Source organism: Heteronotia binoei, chromosome 10, assembly GCF_032191835.1.
Source record: "Heteronotia binoei isolate CCM8104 ecotype False Entrance Well chromosome 10, APGP_CSIRO_Hbin_v1, whole genome shotgun sequence".
Taxonomy (NCBI): domain Eukaryota; kingdom Metazoa; phylum Chordata; class Lepidosauria; order Squamata; family Gekkonidae; genus Heteronotia; species Heteronotia binoei.
Window position 1 is genome coordinate 44,325,105 of NC_083232.1, and position 24,655 is coordinate 44,349,759.

Below are 24,655 nucleotides of genomic sequence, written 5' to 3' on the forward strand. Positions count from 1 at the left end.
AGACGTATGAAGTCTAGAGAAGTTCTGGATCATTAAAGGAAAGGTCTGAGTGGTAAGACCTCAGCATTGCAGTGAGATGGGTGAGGTTTCTTCTCTATTCTGAAGCTGTTATGTTTACCTGCAAAATTTCAGGAAATCAAGGTGGGTAACCTTTTCATTCCTCCTATGGATCAATTTAGACCACTGAAACTGATTCTCCTCTTTTACAGAAGGAAAAAGAACCTTGTGTCAGAAAGTTCCAGGGCAGTTAGCGGAGCAGTTGGCCAGAGAGAAGGCACAAGCAGGAGAAAGAAGCACTGGTGAGTCTGAACAAACTGATGGAGCAAATGTGCTAAAATCTATAGACAAGAAAGACAGTAGGGACTGGCATGAGAGTGTTTGCAGTTTTCATCAGTGGGAGGTTTTGCCGTTACCTAGGATAAGCTTTCATGTACAAATAAAACATACAAACAAAGGGTCAAATCCACAGGTGGCTAAATATGTGGCTAAATATGCTGGTTTTCTGCAATTGAGGCCAATCTAGACTAGCATTTAGGTCGTTTTCGCACTCACCTTCCGCCGGCGCGACCCCCCTCTTCACCACGCAGGATCTGCGCGGATTTCGCACTAAACGCTGCGGAGCAGCCAGAAAAGCCGGAAGCTCCCGGCGCAAAAGCCGCTCAAACTGAAACCGCCAAAAAGCAGTGTTCTAGCACGGCTTTGTAGAAATTCTTAATATGTTCAGATATTATTGACTCCATTCTCTTCTCATAGATTAGAAACATAACTAAAACCAAGAAACATCTGAGCTTTCAGTAAGTTTGACAAAAGGCAAACTACTTAAATAACTACTCAGAAACAACTGAAATGTACACAGCGGCATTTACTTCCAGAAAAGTGTTTTTAGGATTGCACTGTAATGGTGTTGCAAACTGCTATCAAGGCACAACAGACTTATGGTGACCCCACAGGGTTTTCAAAATAAGAGACAAATAGAGGTGGCTTGTTCTTGCCAGCCTCTGCATAGTGACGCTCTTCTTCCTAGAGTAGATGCTGTTTATCTTCTGAGATCTGATGAGATTGAGCTAGTATGGGCCATCCTAAACAGAGTCATCACCTTTTAAGTGTCTAGCTTTACTAGTGTCTAGCTGTGAAGAGATTTACTGGTATGTAGCTGTGAGGAGGAGGAGAAGGAAGAGGAGGAGGAGAAGAGTTGGTTTTTATACCTCACTTTTCACTACCTGAAGGAGTCTCAGAGTGGCTTACAATTGTCTTCCCTTCCTCTCCCCACAACAAACCCCCTTCAGTGTTCCCTCTAAGTGAGCTAGCTCACAGATTTTTAGTCTCCAGCTCACACATTTTTGTCTTAGCTCAGGAAGAATGACCCCGGAGCACAATAATTTATGCAGTAGCTCACAACTTTTTAATACCAGTAGCTCACAAAGTAGAATTTTTGCTCACAAGATTCTGCAACTTAGAGGGAACATTGCCTGTGAGGTAGGTGAGGCCAAGAGAGCTCTGAGAGAATTATGACTGACCCAAGATCATCCAGCTGGTTGCATGTGGAATAGTGGGGAATCAAACCCAGTTCTCCACCTTTCTTAACTACTACCATACACTGGCTCTGTAATTACAGAGAGCCAGTTTGGTGTAGTGGTTATGTGCACAGACTCTTATCTGAGAGAACCAGGTTTGATTCCCACTCCGACCTCCACATGCACCTGCTGATGTGACCTTGAGTCAGTCACAAGTTCTCATAGAGCTGTTCCTCTCAAGAGCAGTTTCTGTCAGAACTCACTCAGCCCCATCTACTCACAGAGTGTCTGTTGTGGAGAGGGAAAGAGAAAGTAGATTGTAAGTCACTCTAAGACTCCTTCAGGTAGTAAAGGGCAGGGTATAAATCCAATCTCTTCTTCTTTTGCAGTAAGCAGTTGCATCATTCTAAATCCATTGAAGTCAATAGTTTGAGAAGGTTGAGTTGCCTGCTCTGGGAAATACCTGGATGTTTGAGAAGTGGAGTCTGAGGAGGGCAGGTTTTGGAGAGATTTCAATGGGGTATAGTGCCAGAGTCCTCCTTGCAAAGTGGCCCTTTTCTCCAGGTGAACTGATCTCTGTTACCTGGAGATCACTTCTAATCCCAAAGAGATCTCCAGCCACCACGTGGAGGTTGGCACTTCTATTAGAAGAGCATAACTACATTTAGGATTGCATTATAACAGCATAGTCCAGCATGTATATGGCAGTACACAACTATAGCCCCTTTTCTCACGAAAGAATGCAGGCATTCGTCTTTCTACTCTGCAGAGAGAGAGATGGTCAATGTTCTGCAGTTTGCCACACAGTATGGGTTTACTCTAAAGCAGCTAGCTCATGATTTTTGTTTGAAATATGCTGTATATCACATTATCTGCCTTCCCAGTCTCTTTTACTTGGATCTAAATTGCTCTTAAAAGCTACCCATTATAAAGGTGCACCATCTCTTTCAATGTACATAGAGGCTTAGCTGCTACTATATTCAACTAGCTATCTAATTTAAGTACAGTTCCAAAGCTGTCAAGCAAAGTATTTTTAAAGCATCCAAAGCATATCAACTGCATCAACTTCCCCCTTTTTTTTTGCAAGCTCAGGGAGGAACAGAACAAAATTATCTGCAACATTTGCACACATGAGGCACATCCTGGAAATGCTAATTTGGGAAATCAGATGTGCTATTGCAGCAAATCCAATATTTTATAGTACATGTTGATCGCACCCAGTCAGTCCATAGAATGGAGAAGGGCCATGGAGTTTGATATCTGCATTCTGCACAGCTTGCTTCTTACAGTGAACAGAGAAAGTGGTTCCAGCAGAAGAGGTCATTTCCCTGGAACTCTTTCTGTGTTGCTTACCATGCACTACAGTGTCACAGGAACTTGTCTCCTGAGCATACCATTGGATTGTAATACTCTACTTTAATGGAGGTCAATTCTGCCTAGATCTACTAGACTTTTAAATGCGTGGAAGGACTTCCACCAGTAGGGCATGACTTCCTCCCCTCCCCATTCCTGCTGCATCCCTAAATGCCCCCTGAAATTGGGACCCAAATGTCTCCTATCCTACATTGGGCTACCAGAGGAAGGAAAAACAAACAACAAAAGTCAAAATCCATTGGCAGGAATCCTTTCACCTACAGAAAAGCTCAGGTGGATCAAAGTTTTCATCAGAATGCTTTCAAAACAAGGGACTTTGTGAGACCCAGGGGTCATTTCGCAGCAGAAGCTCCTTTGCATATTAGGCCACCCACCCCTGATGTAGCCAATCCTCCAAGAGCTTACAAGGCTCTTTTTTGTAAGCTCTTAGAGGATTGGCTACATCAGGGGTGTGTGGCCTAATACGCAAAGGAGCTCCTGCAATGAAATGACCCCTGAGGCCATAAGAAAACAATACGTTATGTCCTTGTGTTAAATTTGAGTTACTTTTTGTCATTACAGTGTATCATATAAATGTAGGGTTTCTACATTTTGTTGTTGTTCAGTCGCACAGTCCAACTCTTTGCGATCTCATGGACATAGTCACGCCTTTATCACGCCTTAAAATAGGGAGGCATCAAGCCTAATTCCGTCAGCGAGACATCTTCCAAAAGTGATGTCCTCTCAGAACAGGGTTGCCATCCCCCTAAGGGGGGCAGGGGATTCCCTTATCCCAGCTCCCATTACTGCTTGGAGTGGCAACAAGAGAGAAATAAAAAAGAATGGCCACCAGGCCAATTAATAATCATTTTCAGGTTAAACGACGTTTGTCTATGAATCACAGAGGTATGAATCCTATGAATTCCAGAGAGGTATGATGTCACTTCCTGGTCTTCCATCATTAACAGCTTCCCTTCATGCTCCCCCGCACTCCCACACAATCTCGGGCTGCTTGCCTGGTTGTCCTTGCAACCCTATCTTTGGAAGTGTTAGGGGCCACCATGTGTGCTTTGGACTGATGTTCACCATAGCTTTTAAAATCTTGCTGGGAAAAGATATTGAAGCCATTAGTGAAAATCATCTTCCCTGACTGAGGATAGTTTTCCCTAGGACTTTGTAGGAGGCAGTTATTAAATCTCTGCTCTGTTTTGGCTAGGGGTGAGAAGGGCAATTACAGGCCAGTCTCCAATTTACCTTTTCTATGGAAGGTACTGGAACACATGGTGGCAGAGAAATTCCAGGTTTTCTGAATGACACATCTGCCCCTGACCTAGGGTTGCCAAGTCCAATTAAAGAAATATCTGGGGACTTTGGGGGTGGAGCCAGGAGACTTTGGGGGTGGAGCCAGGAGACATTAGGGGTGGAGCCAAGATCAAGGCTGTGACAAGCATAATTGAACTCCAAAGGGAGTTCTGGCCATCACATTTAAAGGGACGACACACCTTTTCAATTCCTTCCTTCCATAGGAAATAATGAAGGATAGGGGCACCTTCTTTTGGGGCTCATAGAATTGGACCCCCTGGTCCAATCCTTTTGAAACTTGGGGGTTATTTTGGGGACAGGCGCTAGATGCTATACTGAAAATTTGGTGCCTCTCCCCCCAAAAACAGCCCACCTCCGAGCCCCAGATACCTGCAGATCAATTCTCTATGATTTTCTATGGGAATAAATCTCCATAGGGAATAACGGAGTTCCCAGCAGACATTTCCCTCCCCTCCCCCTGCTTTCTGATGACCCTGAAGCAGGGGGAGGGCCTCCAAACCGGGGGATCCCCTGCCCCCACCTGGGGATTGGCAACCCTACCGTGACCCATGTCAATCTGGTTTCAGGCCTGGGTATGGCACCAAGATGGCTTTAGTTCCACTCGGCTTTTTTGTAGCAGGAACTCCTTTGCATATTAGGCCACACATCCCTGATATAGCCAATTCTCCTGAAGCGTACAGGGCCTGCTGTAAGCTCCAGGAAGATTGGCTACATCAGGGGTATGTGGCCTAATATGCAAAGGAGTTCCTGCTACCCAAAAAGCCCTGGTTGCACTGGTGGACAGGAAAAGGAAAAGGAAAGGTCCCCTGTGCAAGCACCAGTCATTTGTGACTCTGGGGTGATGTTGCTTTCACAACGTTTTCACGGCAGACTTTTTACAGAGTGGTTTGCCATTGCCTTCCCCAGTCTTTTACACTTTCCCCCCAGCAAGCTGGGTACTCATTTTACCGACCTTGGAAGGATGGAAGGCTGAGTCAACCTTGGGCCGGCTACCTGAATCCAGCTTCTGCTGGAATCGAACTCAGGTTGTGAACAGAGAGCAGTACTGCAGTACTGCTGCTTTACCACTCTGCGCAATGGGGCACTGGTGGAGAGCGGAGCATCTTTCCTGTTGATCTGATTGGACCTCTCAGCAGCCTTTGATATGGTTGATCAGGAATGGGCAAGAAATGAACCACAAAGCAAAATTTATGTTTGTGGTTCAGGAACTGGAGTGTGATGGGTCCATGATCATGGAAGTCCATGAACCTTTAAGGCAGTTTGTGAGGTTCATGCTGGTTCTTGGCCAAAGCAGAAAGCCACAAAAATAGCTGAGTGGCTGGGAGCACTCCCCAGCACTCAGCTGTTTTGCGCTTTCTTGTTCAGTCCCTTTAAAGTTTAAAGGGACTGCACAAGAAAGGCAGGAAATGGGGAGCATCCTGTCCAGGGTCAGGTGTCGCTTCAACAGGGGAAGCTCTTATCAATCACCTGGTGATCCAGAAGAGCCTGGAACCTCACCCACCCACCCTCCTTTGCCTGAGGTTGAACCCCAGACCTCCCATTGGGAACTCACCTAGTAAGCTAGTGGAGGAGGAGGCTGGTTGTTGAGAAGGAGCAGCCAGCTGAGGCAGTCAGTGGAGGAGACAGCCTCAGCAAGCCATGTACAGTGGCTAGGCCCACCTCAGGAGCCCAGGGCATGGAGGTGGTGATGGCAGAGAAGAAAGCTGCTTCAAACCAGGTACCATATGGTTCAGGCATCTTCCAGCAGTGGTGGCAAAACTGGGCCCAGCAGCAAGCAGCTCCTGACTGGCTAGGGTTGCTAAGTCCCCCACAGCTATGCACTCAGCATGATGATATCACTCGCAAGTTTGGGAGAGAAACTCCCAAATTACTAGCGCCTCCAGGAAAACCACAGAGTTTTCCTGGAAGCTCCTAGAGCAGCTGGCGCTCACTTGCAAGTGATGTCATCAAGCCAGCAACATTGGGAGGGGATCTCCCTTCTGACCCACTGTGAGCCAGCAGGTTGGGGACCGCAAGAGTGGGAGAACCTCCACCCCGCCTGGGAGCTTGGCAGCCCTATGACTGGCCCTGCACAAGAGAAAAGAATTCAAGGACTGGTTTATTTGCAATGTTATGTCCAAGACAGGTTTAATGGCTATTTATAGTTGGAATACTGTTGAGAACCACCACCTGGATACCCTGGCTTCTATCTTCCATTAAGTTTACAATTATTATGCAAAATTCTGTCTCCTGTTAAAGAAATGTTCAGGTTTTTTCTGTCACCTGGAAATGTCTAAGATGATTTATGTAAAGTGTATTATCATTAACTAAATAGCACTAAAGTACAGCTGGTTTTCTTTGTCAAGAAGAATTGTTTTTTCTGACAGGGCAACTCTCCCTTTAGCAGCTGTGCAGTGACAATTAGAAACTCTCCTGCTTCATGCAGGTCTTAAAGGTGATATGGTTTGAATGAATTAAAGGCATAATTTCAGTGATGCGATACTTGTACTAGCCAAACTTTTTCCTCCTTAGGGTTGGCATACTCCAGGTGGGCCTGGAGATTTCCATGAGTTACAACTGATCTCCAGACCACAGAGATCAGTTCCACTGGAGAAAATGTTTGCTTTAAGGAGTGGACTGTATGGAATTACCACCTACTGGGGTTTCTCTCTTCCCCACCCCTCTCCAAACCCTCCCTCCGCAAGTTCCACTTCCAAATCTCCATGAATTTAACAGAATTGGCAACCCTAGAGATAATTCAAGAGTTTTCTGGTGTACAGGCCTCGAAAATAGGATAGTTTGTTCCATGTCAGTCTCTCTCTCTTTCTCTTTGAGAGCCAGTTTGGTGTAGTGGTTAAGTGTGCGGACTCTAATCTGGGAGAACCAGGTTTGTTTCCCCTCTGCTCCACATGCAACTGCTGGAGTGACCTTGGGTTAGTCACAGTTCTTGAAAGAGCTACTCTCTCAACAGCAGTTCTTGAAAGAGCTCTCTCATCCTCACTTACCTCACAGGGTGCCTGTTGTGGGGAGAGGAAGCGAAAAGAGTATGTAAGCCACTCTGAATCTCCGAGTGAAGGGCAGGGTATAAATCAGGGGTGACCAAACATGCTTAACGCAAGGGCACATGGAGTAATTGTCAGATGTTTAAGAGCCACAAGAAATGAATGTCAGATGTAAGGAAGGAAGGAAAATAGATTTTAGGGGAGAGAGATGTGAAAAGAAAGCAACTTTAATTTCAAATGTGTTGTCCAAGCTGCCAGCTGGCTTGGCTTGGAGAAGTAATTTAAAAAGACAAATGTCTTCTCCAAGCCAGATGATGGGGCAGGGGGGCTTCAAGAGCCACACAATATGTGTGAGAGAGCAACATGTGACTCCCAAACCACAGTTTGGCCACGCCTGGTATAAATCTAATCTCTTCTTCTCTTGATACACTGGGAGAGGTATCACCCTTGAGATGGATGGGTACTCATCATTTCTTAATGATCAATCTATTATAGATTAATCCTGCAATATGGATGTACTCAAATGCCACAGTGAAAGCACTTCTGTTTTTACTGTGATTTTTGCCTTTACTTCTTCGCCACACTTTAGAGTACTCAGAATTCCTGTATGTACTTGAAATCGACATCTGTTTTCAAATGCAAGTCTACAGGGTCCTTATCAGAATTATTATAATTACCATTCCATTTATCAGCTTCAGAAGAGCTTTTATAGAAATATGTAGAGAAATGTCTGCAAATTCTGCATAGGTATAATATAGGATTGTCTGACACTGCCCAGCAACCAGCAGAAGACCAGGAGTTGGGGGGAGGGGGCAGGGGGCGCAGTGATGGGGTGCCTTCTATGAAAACCTATTAAGTGAAATCATGCCACTGTAGGAATCATCAGAAACTCTGAAGAGAAAATATAGAGTTTTCAGTGGGTTTCCCCTAGAAGTGCCATCATGCTAGTCACCCAGTGGCCACTTTTAATTTTTTTTTCCAGTTCCTTCTCTGAGCAGTGGTGGGAAATGGGACCTAGGGATGGGGAATCCCTTGCCCTCACTAGGGGCCTGGCAACCTTGATAGATGAATTCAGACTATAGGAATCTATAGAATAGTCTGGATGTGGGTGGGGAATCCACCATATTATAATGCTTATGTTTTATGGATCAGATTTGGCTCATGATAATTGTCAGGTACAGAGAAAATAAGACTGGCTAGAAGAGCACAACCCTAAAGGGAGTTATACTCTTCTAATTCTATTCAAGATCATCCTGTTAAATTTCAGTCCTAAGAACATTCTCTTTTCTAATAGAAATCCATGTGTGGGGATTTGAGGAGCAAAGATACCCTTTCCTTGGAGATTCCAGGGGTGGAGAGTAAATTGAAATAAAGGCTGCTTCTCAGATGCCGGAAGTATAGTCCTTCTATATTTTCAAGGGGGTGTTGCAGAAGTGCTAAATCGGTTGTGCAGTCTGGAATAATGTTCTGAAAATTTAAAGCCTTAATTCACAGTGTAACAAAGAGTGCCCTATTACACTCTTGTGCGGTTGAAGGGCAAAATGTCCAAATAGTCTCTTGTCCCATTATTTCTATTCCTATTATTGACCTCCATTTCTGAACAATCAGAACATTGCAAACCTAGCCTGCTGTTTCACAGTGCTGCAGAGGATGAGAGCAAGCAGAAACAGAGAGGAGAAGTGCCTGTGTCTACAGTATACAGGAATAGTAATTGCCTAACACTGTAAATTATTAGCCACACAAGGTATAGATGGGGCAGTGATGCTCTGTATTCTTGGTGCTTGTGGGGGAGGCTACAGTGGGAGGGCTCCTGAAGTTCTTTACCTGCTGGGGAACCTCCTGATATCATGTGGGAGCCCAGACTTCAGCAACAGGCAAGGCTCAGTCCACATTTCATTGGCCCGGCAATGAGACATTCCCAATACTCCTCTCCTGTCTTCCTTCAGCAGAATGAAGTTTATTCATAAATCTTGACAGACATATAAAGCCTTTTGAAGAATGATTATGCTGTCTTAGGTAGCCATATTAATTAATTTTTCATTGTAGCATAAGCTTTTGAGAAACACAGCTCTTCGTCAGATGAGCTATTCAAAGAGTGCAGGTATTGTGGCTATTTCACTATCTACTTGCAGTAGATAAAAGTATTTGCATTATTAATTGTCCTTGCCCTCAGAACAGATAAGAATTAGCTACCTTTCCATTCTGTCCATTGAACAGTTCTGTGTAACTCAAAAGCTTGCAGATTCTTAGACCAATGGAATGGATTTCAGTTCTATCACCAGTTTGCATACGAGACTAACGTGGTACTGACCCATCCTGAACTCTATATATGCTCAAGAGCTTTGCAAAGGAGTCTTCTGTAATGTGACAGTAAATGCACTTCAGCTGATAGGCTGCTCTGCTGCCTCTTAAGTTACTTGGTTGACTGAAAGAGAGCCTGGCAGCCATGGCGACAGAATGGAAGAGTTATCAAGAAAAGAAAACCGTAGATTTGTAAAGGGAAAAGGAAACACAGGAGATACAACTTCCCTCCTGCACTGTTCAGATCTCTCCTGGGGCACATAGCTGAGACCTGACAGCTCTGCAGACGTGCTGTGGAGCACAGTGAAAAATGATCATAATTAAAAACAGAAGGCAGACTACAGGGTCAGTGACACTGCTGAAGCATTAGCAGTCAAGAAGGGAAGGCGTTTACTTAACGTTTAGGGTGGTATACACAGAAAACCCCTTAGATGCTGTGTGTGCTAAAAGAGCTCTTAGATGTTTGAATCACAATTTTTACTTTTCTGGAAAGCATTTATAAGCACCATGCACTGCCATAACATGTATCTTCTGCTTAAATGTGGAAGGTTCTGGTTTTATTTTGTTATTAATAGTATAATAGTTTTATCCCACCTTTCCCCAAGGCTCAAGATAATAATAATTAAAATATCCAACAACAACAACAGATCCTCCCAAATCTAATATAGCATAATAAATTCTAATAAAATGCAATCAAATCCTTGCCAACCTATATTCCAGTTCACTGGTGAACAAAATTACAGTACTTCCTAAAAGCTTCCAAGGATGGTTGAGATTGATGTTTTCCAGTAGAAGAGTGATCTCTCCCCCCCCCCTTTATTTGTAGCATTCAGACTGGGGTACAGCTGAAAATAACTGTCTTTATATCTTCAGGTTTGCAAACATGCTCTCTTAAGGACTGCTAGTTATGTTCAGTTATATAGGCTTGTTTAAACTAGCCTAGCTTGACTGCAGCCATTAGGAAATACCCAGGTCTATACAGGGTTGCTTGAACACCCCCAACACTTCCTTGAAGCTCTGCTGTATAGCAGTAATAGTGGGCAAGTTAGATATGTGGGAATCTTTTCCACTACATCTGAATTTGGAAAACCTAACAAGCTTCTAGGGAACTCTTTAGCTATCTGGAACACAGTTTGAAAACCACTGCCATATGGGAAGGAGTGATGAGAAAAGCAAGCTGAGGTCAAAATGACAAAGAGGAAACAGTAATGCTGTTTCAAGTGAATCCTAATTAAGCACAACCCATGATCACTGCATGTTGCAGAAGGGCAAGAAAAGGACAGACAGGCAAACCACAAAGAATAGAGTAAAATATCAAGCCATAACTCAGTTACTTAAATTATACAGTCAGATATGTACCTGAGCTCTTAGACAGTTAGAGTAGACAGTACTGACTTTGATGTCTGAGGGATCATTGGTCTGGCTGAATATATGGCACCTTTATGTGTTCATGTGTATGTGTTCATAACTGGTGGTACATGCTATAAGCTTTGATAGTGCCAGGGTATACCATGTCCTATTTAAGCTACATCTATGTGCCGATGTATGAATGGTTCTCTAAAGGTAGTAAGTAAAACAAACAAACACCCAAACAATACTAAGAAGTACATTTGATTCTCTTTCTCTTGCTTTTTGTATCACACAAATGTTACAAGAATGCTTGGAAAGAAAACTGAATATGCATTCCATCCCCGCTAACACAAGTTTCACATTCTCATTAAAATTATTTTTAAACAATACTGACTTAAGGCTTAGACAGTGTGTTACTACCTGATCCACATATACTGATTTTATTTAAAGACCAATTTTACTTAGTTGCAAAATGCAACGTCCACCAATGTGGGGCTTAACTAAATAATTACTCAATTGCATTAGAATGATTTGTCTTCCACTGTAACATGTGGCTTAATAGCTTCTGTGCCTGTGTAGTCCAGAGTTATTTATTTTGCAGACAGCTTTCTGTGGAGTCCCTCTCTCTGCACAGTATGAGCCAGATTGTGACAACTGCACTATAGAAGAGATGTAAATGACTGGCCTTACCATTGGGCAGAGTGCTACACTAGATGGCCCTTTGTTCCCTTTTGATTTTTTTGATTATTGTTAGCATTAAATGTAATTCTTATAATAGTTTATTTGTTAAGGTTCTTTCAACCACAGGCTTTGGGGTAGAAATGTAGAAAGTTTTCTGATTTGATTACATGGAACAAAGCATAATTAGGTTCAGGAATCTCCTTACTTCTATGCAGATACACATCTAGATAGAACCAGCTTCAGAGACACAATGTACAACTTCTGCTACAGTTAGAAAACACCATGACTGAGCAGAATGGCTGGAACAGATTTCAGATCAAGGGTGGTATGGTGTGGGGAGAACCAGATCAAAGAACAGAACCTTCTCCTAGACCAATCACCCTCACCCTTAAATGGATCTTGCCACTGTGATGCATGCCCCAGTAACATCTAGATTAGATTACTACAATGTGCTCTACGTGGGGCTGTCCTTGAAGACCAGCCAGAAGCTACAGTTGGTATAGAGTGCTGCAGCTGGAGTACTGATTGAAGTGAGTTGTAGGGACCATATAACTCCAGTCTTGTTCCATCCACAGTGGCTTCCAATTCAAGGTGCTGGTATTGACTTTTAAATCCCTATATGGCCTGGAACCAACATACCTTAAGGACAGTCACCATCCATATGAACCTACCCATACACTATGGTCTTTCTTGGAGGCCCTACTTAGGTTGCCCTTGCCATCTGAAGCTAGACAGGTGGCAACCTGAGAAAAGGCCTTTTTGGTCATGGTACTAAACCTTTGGAACTCCTTCCCCAGGAAGATTTGCCTATCTTCCCCTATCTGTGTGTTTCACCAGTAGGCAAAGACATTTTTCTTTCATCTGGCATACCCCCAATAATGGTTACCGGCCCTCCTAGTGCTGTTTATGTGTTTTAATTGAATTATGTTATCATTTTAACTGCATGTTTAATTGCTTTTAATGTTTTTATTTTTATTTTTGCCACCTTGTGGATCCTGAATGGGTGGACAGGCAGCATAAAATGCTTTAAATAATAAATGTTAAACTGTCCTCTTCTCAAGGGCAAGTATCAAATTGGACTTCTGCTTGCTTGTCTTTAGCCTAACTCTCAGCTCCAGCAGCTGAGTCATTGTACATATGGGCTGGACAATCTAAAAAAGCCCAAGATTTTCCTACATAGTTCAGAACCCTCTAGTTAAACAGTAACCTCTTTCTGGTCTCTCCCACGGCTCACTTGGCATTGAACTGCCCTCTGCCAGCTACATGATGCCTGATTGCCATGGGGTGGTTTCATTATAAAGTGCCTTCAAGGGAGAGCAAGGAAGGATAATGATAAATAATAGCACCCAGGTTGTGTGGGACTATTGGGCAAGGAAAGTTGGCCATAGCAGACATTATGTATCATAGGTTTTCAGGTATATGAAGATTTTAATGTGAAGCAGTAAGTTTAGGAACTGTAGTTTTGCTGTTAGGCATATGCTCTAATTTGATCCAAATATTCCTTTCCCTTACTGTTAACAATGGTCTTTCCTTATTAATGAACCAAAACGCTTATGAATGAATGAAACAAGATCTCCACAGCACTCCTTCAGTTAATGTCCTTGGTAGCCAGCCAAATATTAGCCTGACTTCACCCCTCTTTGATAAATTTTTAATTATATCGTTTTGTTATAATCAACAGCATTTCTTCTCTGGCATAGCTGCAGAGCGAAAACTGCTCCAATGCTCGTCCCCAAGCTGTCAAGCTGGTTGATTATTTCTAACTAAAACCAAGACAATCTCCAAAATTAGAAATAAACCCTAATTAAAACTTTAACATTTCTCAATATTTTTAAAAGGAAAAAAAACCCCTTAACATTTCAAACTGTGAAGGTATACCTGCTGAGCTCATCTGTTACATTGGAAATGAAATATACAATTCAGTAAGTGTTGCTCCCATTTACAAACTCATGAAACAAACAAGAGTTCATTAAAAGTGTGTGGTGAATTCTGAGTAATTATAGCAAGCATAAGTGTTCATTAATTTGACAAAGTCCATATATAACACATTAACCCAAGACTCTATTGGTTCAGATGCAGTGCAGGTTAAGTTGTAATTGAGGGTGGGTTCGTTCTGTTGCAACTAGTCATTTAGACAAGTTATACAAATATATATTACTTATATCTTGCAGTCAACAGTTTATAGTTTATCAAGCTGATTATGTTCTTATGGTCTGGGATTGCTGTAATCTGAACGTGCATGTGTGTTAAGTGCTGTCAAGTCACTTCTGATTTACGGTGACTCTATGAATTACTGACCTCCAAAACATTCTATCATTGCTCAGATCTTGCAAACTTAGGGTCATGGCTTCCTTAATTAAGTCAAACCATCTCATGTTGGCTCTTCCTCTTTTCCTGCTGCCTTCAGCTTTTCCTAGCATTGTCTTTTCCACTGAGTCCTGTTTTTTCCTAATGTGATCAAAGTACAATAGTCTCAGTTTGGTTATTTTAGCTTCTAGGAAGAGTTTAGGTTTGATTTGATCTGGAATCTGCAAATCTGTTCTTTGCATGCTCTTTAAACTTTTCAGGAATGTAATCTTAGGTTACATTTTGGCATTATGTTCTGGTGTTTTTCTTCAACTTTATTCTCATTTTCAATATTAACCATTAATAGTCTGTACCACAATCAACTCCTGGTCTGGCCTGAGCAGAGAATACAGATTTTCCATCTTCTGCTTCTGATTATGTAATCCATTTGATTTATGTACTGGCAATCCAGTGTTCACGTAAACAATCTACTGTGTTCAGTTGCCTGAAAGATATGTTTGCAGTGAAGAACTTGTTGACTTCACAGAATTCTGAGTTGCTCTCCTGCTTTGCTTCATGCTTGTACCCTCCGTAGCCCAAATTTTCTGACGTTTGATTCTATTTAGTTTCTCATTTTTCTGTTCCAGTCACCTATAATCAACAGCACATCTTGTCTAGGTGCATGGCCAGTTTCTTCCTGGACACTTGAATAAAAGCTTTCAATGAAATCTGGTTGATATCATTTGATCAGACTTTGTATTACAGTTCCTGATTACTTGTGCTACGTCTTGGCTCACTATTAGAACTCTGATTCTTCCCAGGCTTGCAATGTTTAAATGTTCAAGTTCTTGTTTTACAATTTCAAGCTTACCTTGATTAATATTCATCTTATTCCATGTTTCTATTCAGGGCTTGTTTTGTAGAAAAAGCCCAGCATGAACTCATTTGCATATTAGGCCACACACACAGACACCATCAGTGTTTCAAACAGAAACTCATTTGCATATTAAGCCACACCCCTGACACCAAGTCAGCCAGAACTGTGCTCCTGTGCGTTCCTGCTCAACAGAGCCCTATGTCAAACAGATTTGAACTTTTCTTTTGCATCCATGCACATCAACAACTGAATGTCTTCCACAGCAGCTGAGTGCTTTCTGATCTGGAGGTCCTGTATTCCAGCACTATATCTTTGTTTGTTTTGGATTGTCTTATCATAGAGTTTTCAAGGCATGAGATTATAAGAAGTCGTTTACCATTGCCTTTTTCTGTACAGTACTAACCAGGGTTAGCTGAAGTGTCACTGCCATTGTCTATGATAGATCCTCCATCAGTGTAACTTTCCACTAGTTAAGGATTTCTCTGCTCCCATCACCATCAGAACTGTCCATTCTCTTCTGCTGATGTGGCCCAAAGGCAGAGGATGCACCTTAATATGGTGTCTCAGATGTGACCACTCTGCCTTGAATGAGTCTGCTAGTTTAGCCTCTTGGCAGTCTAAACTCATTATGGTATTGCTGTCAGCTTTGCTGACAGACACAAACTATTTGAATGTCTAGCTACAGCAATAGATGCAACTCAGTGCCACAAGTGTGTGTGGAATCTGAGGGCACCACCTGTGCTTATATTTCTATGGTTTTTCAAAAGCAGCAGTAGTGGGGCCACAAAACTAACGTGTATGTGAGACCTTTTCCCATGCACCATTTTCTGATTTAAAATCATACGCACACACAGCTGCTATTTGCCCTTAGGGAGAAAATGTATAATACCTGTAATGCTGGGTTTAGGCATTCATTTAATGATACATCAAACTAACAGAGCAGTATTGACTGTTCATAATAATGAATGAACAACGAAATGGAAAATAAAAAGTAAAAATTATAGTGAAATGCACAGAAAACAGACTTTTTACCCAGTTGTGGAGGTTAAAGAGAATGAAGTAACAGTTGACTTTTTCCGGTATTGCAAGTTTGATTTTGAAAAGATTTTAATATATAGATTGCAACATATACTCATGTTTAGATTTATGAAGGCTTTTTGCTTAAACAGTGGTTTATTGAAATGCTAATGCAGGTACCCATTGGAACTCCAAAATATCTTTTGGGTTGAACCTACAGTTCTCCAAGCCCTGAATGTCACTTCTCCCCATTGACAAAGCCCAGACATCCTTTGTTTCTCAAATGTCAGTTGAATCCAGTGACCAGACATCAAATCAAGCCCTTGATTGAGTCATGGCTTGATTGGAGTCCAGGTTTCCCCCCCCCCCCTGGTCTTTTTTTAATGAAGAATGTAATGAACCAAGGCCCACCTTGATCTTGTAAAGCCTGATTCTATTCCGCAGAGAATACTGGGAATTACTCCCAGGTAAGCTTGCATAGGAATGTAGCCTTGTGGTTTAAGGCCAGACATCACTTTTTCAGATTTCCTGTCTCTTTTGAGAACAGGTGCAAGGATCAGTCTGGTTGCCATGCAGTGCAGAATTTGTTCACAAGGTTGCTGTCTGCAATCCTGAGAAATAAGAACATAAGAGAAGACATGTTGGATCAGGCCAATGGCCCATCCAGTCCAACACTTTGTGTCACACAGTGGCAAAAAAATTATACATATATATACACACTGTGGCTAATAGCCACTGATGGACCTCTGCTCCATATTTTTATCTAACCCCCTCTTGAAATTGGCTATGCTTGTAGCCGCCGCCACCTCCTGCGGCAGTGAATTCCACATGTTAATCACCCTTTGGGTGAAGAAGTACTTCCTTTTATCCGTTTTAACCCGACTGCTCAGCAATTTTATTGAATGCCCACGAGTTCTTGTATTGTGAGAAAGGGAGAAAAGTACTTCTTTCTCTACTTTCTCCATCCCTTGCATTACTTTGCACTTGGCCACATTGAACCTCATCTGCCACGTTGACGCCCACTCACCCAGTCTCAACAGATCCCTTTGGAGTGCCTCACAATCTTCTCTGGTTCTCACCACCCTGAACAATTTAGTGTCATCTGCAAACTTGGCCACTTCACTGCTTACTCCCAACTCCAAATCATTTATGAACAAGTTAAAGAGCATGGGACCCAGTACTGAGCCCTGCGGCACCCCACTGCTTACCATCCTCCACAGCGAAGACTGCCCATTTATACTCACTTTCTGCTTCCTATTAGCCAGTTTTTGATCCACAAGAGGACCTGTCCTTTTTCTCCATGACTCTCATGAAGAACTTTATCAAAAGCTTTCTGGAAGTCAAGGTAAACAACATCTATTGGGTCTCCTTTGTCCACATGTTTGTTCACTCCCTCAAAGAAATGTAACAGGTTAGTGAGGCAAGATCTTCCCTTACAGAACCCATGCTGAGTCTTCCTCAGTAACTCATTCTGTCACATTGATGAACACGAGTTATTGAGGAAGACTCAACCAGAGACAGTGCCTGTGGCTGCCAGTTCTTTTGGATTTCAGTGAGGTATCCGAGACTGAATTTCCACAAACATCAACATGCAGTGTAGTAGTTATGGGGGAGCCAGCTTGTGTCATTCGCTGGTGATTTAAAGTAGTACACAACTCACCTCTAGTCCTCCCCAAAGGATAATTACATTAATTGGTAAAATAAGGCAGGAGTCCCGTGGTTCCTTAAAGACTAACCACCCAGTATAAGCTTTAAGGTACCAGGGGTTTTATTTTGTTGCTATTCATCTGGAATACATTCATTGGTAGACCTCCTTTCTTCCACAGTGCCCAGAAGTCCCTAGCTTGTAATGAAACCCGAAGACCGTGCGTTCACACGAGTTCTTCAGGACCAGGGGCTCTTTCTGAAGGGGATTCGTGCTCACCCCTCCCCGTATGTAAAAAAAACCCCCGAAAGACAATAATGGAAGTAAACGCGAGAACTGTGGGCCTAAGGGCGACAAAGAGTGATCTGTGTAGCATTAAACGCCCCCGGTCTACTCGAATAGGAGGCGGGGTGGAAACACTCTAGCGGCTCAAATCAATCGTTTTCCCGCCTGGCTGGGAAGGACAGCAAAAAGAACGCGGGTTGCCGACTCCGCCGCAGACCTGGAGGTCTGAGGCAGGCAGGCAGGCAGGCAGGCCGGCGACTGTGGGAGTCCGACGCGTCTGCTTTTTCCCGCTCCGGCCAGGCTTCCCTGTAGTTGCCGGTCTGCAGTGGCAGCGTGGCTTTCGCACCTTCCCTCCCTCCCAGCGGGGCAAACCATTGCGGCTCGCCGCGGAGGTGAGGCACCTGTCAGGCGCTCTTGGCCGCGAGCGGCGGGGGGCGGCCTGGCTGAGACGGGGCTCCCGAGAGCGCCCTCCAGAGGGCCACCGGGCTCGCCTGAGCTTCCACTCGAGGCCGAGCGGGCAGCGGGGCGCCACGCTGAAGCCGAGCGCGGGAACCTTCCTTCCTTCCTCTCTCCCTCCCTCCCCCCGCCCTGCGCGCGGCGTCTGGTCTGCCGCTGCCTGCAATGGCGTTGAGTAGCGAAGTCGGGGGCGGCTGCTGCCGCTGCCGGGCGGGCTGGGGGCGGCGGCGCCGGGAGCAGGCGGGCCGCGGGAGCCGGGGCATGGGACGGCGACAATAGTTGTTGCTTCTCCTGCAGCCGCTGCGAGCAGAAGGCAGAAGCCAGCCGGGCTTCTTGGCAACTCCCACCCTCCCTCCCGCGTCAGGCGGCGGGGCGAGCAGCGCCTCTCGGCGAAAAAGCTCCCGTTGATTGAATTCTGCGGCGGGAGAAGCTTTTGTTTGGGCAGCTTCGCTTGCAAAAAAAAAAGTGTACTGGCTTCCTGGGAAAGCTCTGGCGCTCCGCCTGCACCTTTTCTGCTCTTTGCCGCTCGCATTCTTCTACAGCCTGCTCCTGTTGCAAGGTGCTTCAGCGACCATGCCTGCTTGAAGGCAAGCCTGGCTTAGCAGCGGCGGAGCTTTCAGGAGCGATTGCCCTGGGTTTCTTTTGCACCACCTGCCTTCGGCCTTGGGAGGTAGGTGGGCCACTGGCAGAGGAGACAGGGGGGCAGCGGGTGGTTTTATTCCGACTTATTGCTAACTAGCCAGCGACCCCCCCCACCGCCCCCCTTCTCCTTCCAGCTCGTGTGGGCTTATTTCCTGTGATTTGCGAACAACGCCGAAGCAGTAACAGCAGCATGCGTGGTGATGGTGGGTAGGGATAGAGCTCTTCTTCTTCCCTTTTTGCAAATGACCCCGTCGCGCTTTTTCTTCTTGCTTGCTTTCTTTTTTGCAGCGGTCTCATCTCCGCTTGTATTGAATTGTGTGCTTTCCACCCCGGGGGGTTCGGAGTCGAAGGAGGAGATTGAGCCAAGGGACGTGTGTGAGTCGCTTCCAGGAAAGCAACGGGGGTGGGGGGGCATTAACAGACCACATAGTAATGTGGGGCTCGGGAAGTCGATCAGGCGGGCGAGCAGGGGCCACCATAGGCGCGAGTCTTTCTCATCTGCTAGCCTTGGGAGCGCCAGGCGAGAGTCCCGTCAAGGCGGGCACGAGCCGAGCGGTCCACATGGGTTACTTTGGCAGAGCTTGGCGGAGAGAGAGCCGGCGAAGTTGGGACCGCGGAGGAGGCGGAAACAGAAGGGCGCTAATGAGAGATTTTGCCTCTCTATTATTAGTCATGTGCTGCTCTTCTGTGTTTCTTGAGGGCTGCTTGCACACAGGCCGGAACCCGCTTCCTTCTCCTCCTCCACAGTTAAACGACGTTAAGCGATTCTTCCAGCCCACCTTTCCCGTTTTTAAAAGACCTGGATGATGTGGATGCATAGAAAATGCCCTTTGTCGTGCAGATTTTAACCTGGAAAACTGAAATTTTGGCTTGAGTTGCATTCCCCCTCCCTTTTTAACCCTGCCTGCCATTCTCTATTTCATTCTACCCTTTCTCTGTTTTTTTGTCAATGCTGTATATACAGGCAAGTCTTACAGGATTATTTGCGAGTAGTAAGCTGGAGATTGCTTTGCATGTGCCCCCCCCCCTTTTAATTTCTTAGAGCGAGTGTGTTAATTCTTCGGTGGTGGTCTAAAGCCTTTTTAAAGCCTCCCTGGCCACCCCCATCACTTATGGCTGCTGTGAACTGATCTTTCCATTTCAGCCCTCAATGGTAGAGAGTGGTCTGTGCTTGATTCTTTAGTCACCGTTTGAAGGAAACTTTAGTGATGGTTGTTGGTAAGGTGCGATGCTATTGTGTGCAGGAACAACTTTTGCAAGGTGCAAAAGGTCCATTTTCTAGTGTGCCTTTGCAAGAAATGCCAATGACAGTAGCTATCAAACTGTCCTTAACTGGGATTGTCCTGTAAATTGAATCTGTGTTATGATTTGTGAAACTGTTCACGGCCTGTCATAACTTTAATTTCTAAAGAAAGAACTGTTGGGGGAGTCAGACCTACCCAGAAGCTATGCCCCTTAATCATGTACATGTGGGAACAGGGTATAATGATTCATTGATGCCCACTTCATTCTTTACATGGTCTAGGTCTGAATATTGGTATTCAAAATAGATTTCAGAGGAGGGGGCTAAGAACCTGTTGGTTCTTACTTACATTAAGTATGGATAACCTTGGGTTAACATTTTGTATTTTTATCATTTAAAGCTAGAAGTAACCCAGTTACATATTTTGTATTTCAACCCTCCCTCCAAGGGGCACAGCATAAGATCCCATAACTAGCAGGCTTAGTTTCGGAGATGGAACCCCTTTTGATCATATTTTGTAACAGAATGTTAAAATTGCAGGAAAAAATAGGAAGAATGTTTGAAGTTGTTATGTGAATCCTCCTCCTCCTTTGTATTGCAGGTTATGCCAACATTTTCTTTTGAAGGTCGTCAGGTTTCCCATTTGCTTTTGTGCCCGGATGATCCAGTAAATATATTTTCATATCTGGAGGATTGTTTTGCTGTCTTCAAGTATGTCCTTGGCAAAATCTGGTGTTCTTTAAAGCAACTCCTCACAGTCTCATCCAGCATTGAGTGGGTACAACCAGCCGCTATGTATGTTGGTTTAACGTTCCAAAAATAAACATGATGAAAACTGAGTGTTCAGGGGAAAGATCAAACCTCCGAAGTGCCTCTCCTCATAGGAATGCTTATAGGACTGAGTTTCAAGCACTGAAAAGTACCTTTGACAAACCTAAGTCAGATGGCGAACAAAAGACAAAAGAAGAAGGAGAGGCCTCTCAGCAAAGCAGGGGGAGGAAATATGGCTCTAATGTCAACAGGATTAAAAACTTATTTATGCAAATGGGTATGGAACCCAATGATGTCGGTGGCACAGCAAAGGCCAGAGGTAAAGGTGGCCCTCTGTCGCCTCAGAGAAGGAGTAGGCCTAAAGAGTTTGTGGAGAAAGGAGATGGATCAGTTGTAAAGCTAGAGTCATCTGTTTCAGAAAGAATTAGTAGATTTGATGCCATGCATGATGGCCCTTCTTATTCTAAGTTTACTGAAACACGGAAGTTGTTTGAAAGAAATATTCATGACACAGGGCATTCCAATCGCTATTCTCCTAAGAAAGAGGTACTGGTTTCTAATGCTGAACTTCAAGATGAGTGGTGCAGCTCTAAGTCTAACCGAGGCAGTACAGACTCACTGGATAGTCTTAGTTCAAGGACTGAGGCTGTCTCTCCAACAGTGAGTCAACTTAGTGCAGTGTTTGAAAATACTGACTCGCAGAGTGTGATTGTTTTAGAGAAGACAGAAAACAATGAAGGGTATTCTGTAACTGGTCACTATCCACTAAACTTGTCTAATGTGGACACAAATCTGTCTTCCAGTGTTTCAAACCTTGATGGTTTTAGCCCTATTAAAGAATCCAGCACTTGGCCTTTGGCAGCCAAACAAAATACCACTTCAGTATCAGTTGAAAATTCCCAGCCAATCAGTAGGTCACCATCCGTTAATGAAAAATCTTCTAAAAGCACTTTGCCTCTTTCAAAAACAAGTGGAATACAAAATAAGGATAACTGTCATGATTCCACTGATACTGGCATAGCAACTGGACAAGAGTCAGTGGATGGAATTGATAATCAGAGTTTTGATGAGCACCCTACCAAGAATCAAGCAGAAACAGCACCTGAAGTATTGCCTTTGCAACAAAAAAAGATCTCAGACGGAGTTGAGACTGCAGAAATATCAGGAAACTTAGCAGCCAGTGATGATGTTACAGTCACTGAAACTTCACATTCTGTTGGCTCCCACTGTGAAGATGCCAATGGTAAGGAAGTACAGGAAGACTTGAATAACTTTCAGAGTTCTCATGTGTACATGCACTCTGATTACAATGTCTACAGGGTACGATCAAGGTATAATTCTGACTGGGGAGAGACAGGAACAGAACAAGATGATCAAGAAGACAGCGATGAAAACAATTATTATGAACCTGACATGGAATATTCTGAAATTACTGGATTGCCAGGAGAGGATGAAATCCCGGCAACTAGAAAAATCAAGTTTAGTACTGCTCCAATTAAGGTAAGTTTGGTTTGTTTTGTGTGTGCACATATGAATATGCGCGCTTTGTGTGTGTGTATATGGACATGCATGCTCCCACCCTGTGTGTGATATTTAGGTTTCTAAAATGTTTTACTGTGACATGGAGATTTTTTGGTGACTTGCTTGTGATACTGAATAATTTTCAGACTTTTACAATACATATTTCATTCTCATTGGAAACTGGTGATTGAGTCAAGGTTCTAAGCTTAGATGACTTCTTTGCTGTCTGTTGAGGATCGAAATTCTGCTCTATCCCAGTTTGTGACTGTATAACATTTCTTGCTATTTGGGTTTTATTTCCCATGAAGGAGAGTGGGCGGCTGGCTTCTTGCCATTGCTCAGGTGATTCATAGGAATGCAGGTGGCTGAATTGGCAAGATAGAAACCTGGGCTATCTTGGGGGCTAAGCTTCTAATAAAACCATGTGAAAGACTGGAACAGAGATATAGAGTAAGGGCGAGATGGTTTGGATAGAGCGGAGAGTTGAAGAAAGCAAAATTTGAAGCAGCTGCTGATGGTATTGTAATCTAGTTAACCAAGGCCACTTGCAAGGTAGCAGAGGAATGGTAGAGGTTGACAGGCTGCACCAAGCTGTGCTGTTCAGAATGGCAGCAGGACTCTTGGGCACAGTGTTCCTTTTCTGGCAAAATGAGGATCCTTGACTGTAGGCTGGCACATGAGGGCCCATAGTAGAGAAGAACTGAAATGCCCATAGAACTCTTAAGTTGAAGAGAATGAAGTGAGGGAAACTTCTCTTTCCATTTCTTCATTTACCCAGTGAGACCCTGAACATTCAGACATACAGAGGCTGGGCTCTGAAGAAGTGTGCATGCACACGAAAGCTTACATTCTGAATAAAACTTTGTTGGTCTTAAAGGTGCTATTTGACTCCTGCTTTGTTCCACTGCTTCAAACCAACAAGGCTGCCCACCTGGATCTGCTTTCAGAGTTGGTACCCTCCCTCTTCTATGTGGTTTCCTGCAGAGCCCCTCTCTTCTTGATACTGTCTCCAGTCTGGGATAACTGTGCAACACTATTATTGGTTTCCAGTAAACTCCCTGGGATTGCAGCCCATGCTTTGAGAAACCCTGAGCCTTGCATGTTTATTCGTCTGTGAATAAGAAGTTATACAATTGTTCCTACCTTCCAGGGGTTTTTTCTGTGCCCCTTCCATTCCATGGAGACCCTTCCTGTTTGAAAATTGCTGGCTCTTTTGGGCTGATGGGACAGCTGTAGTATCCCAGCTGTCAATACTGCAATGTGAAGACTAGTGATATTTTCTAAAGTCTGATGCTCAGCTAGGAAATTAGAGGCTTAAGTGTTTTACCTGGGTATAGCCGAACAATACAAAGCCTGAGCCAGCCATGAGAGTTGTGTACAATTAGCTTCAGTTGAGAATGACCCAAAATAGAAGTGAAGGGGTACATGGCCTAATTGGTCTAGTTTCATGTGTGAGCATCACAAATTAGTTGTCTTTGAAACAATGTTGACTGTATAAAAAAGAGGCACTGGTGGGTATGTAGTCCATTTAGCTTTCTGTATGCCATCAGATTGCAGGCTGAATTTTGTAGTGGCTGAAGAGTGAACCAGGAAGGACACCCTCCCTTTAAATGTCCCCTTTCATGTGGAAGATTATGTAGTAATCTAGTGTAGGGGTTTGAATGAGGGCTGTGTTGTGAACCAGGAAGAGCCAACATTTAAATCTCATCTCTGCCATGCTGGGGTTAGAAAAACACAACACCTCTGGATCCTATGGTTGTTCATGCAGATCAGAACCTGCTGTGCATTTTTCTTTTTTGATCACCTCTTAAGACTTTGCAACCTGTTTGATAGATGTACTGGATAACAGTTCTGTTACAAATTCAGTGTTCTGTAATACCCTTTCCTTGCAAACTTCAGTTGGGCTGTCTTCTTTAAAAAAAACATACTTCAAAATTTCCATTTATTCCATTGTCCTGTTTTTTTTTATAAAAAGACAAATCTGTTTTTTTAGAGAGGAGTGTACAAGTGGGCTAGTTATTTGTTTCCAGCATTAGTACTATGCCTGCTTCTTCCCACAAAGGAAGGATGGATTTCCACGGAGCTTGATCCTGTGTGGGAGATGATGTACATTTGACTAAGTCGTGATACAGATGTTTCTGCAGAATGCCAACTTCTAAAATTAAACACATCTAGACATACTGTGCCTCCCCCTTCTGTCTGTAATATGACGATAATAATGCTGATGTACCTGAAAGATTGTTGCACAGATTTTTCCTGTTTATTAAAACATTATATTATTTCCTCATGGTTCAATAATGGTTCAAAACATTTTCAGTTAGAACCAAAAATAAAAGAGCAAACCCCAGATCTCTCCCCCTTTCCCTTGATAATGCATGTGAAGTGATTTGAATGTTTGCAAATGATAAA

General features: G+C 43.7%; 1 protein-coding gene across 10 annotated transcripts in view; it reads left to right on the top strand.

The window, feature by feature from the left end:
- Positions 1–231: 231 nt before the first annotated feature.
- PPP1R9A (protein phosphatase 1 regulatory subunit 9A) overlaps positions 232–24,655 on the top strand; it is a 217,348-nt gene continuing 192,924 nt past the window's right edge. For 2 of the 10 annotated variants that reach the window (XM_060248520.1, XM_060248521.1), the window contains exons 1-2: positions 232–299; positions 20,556–22,225. In XM_060248520.1, the coding sequence (XP_060104503.1) occupies positions 20,780–22,225 (1,446 nt within the window). In that variant the 5' untranslated portion in view covers positions 232–299; positions 20,556–20,779. The remainder of the gene's footprint in view (positions 300–20,555; positions 22,226–24,655) is intronic. The other 8 variants (XM_060248525.1, XM_060248530.1, XM_060248526.1 and 5 more) reach the window with 5 other exon arrangements.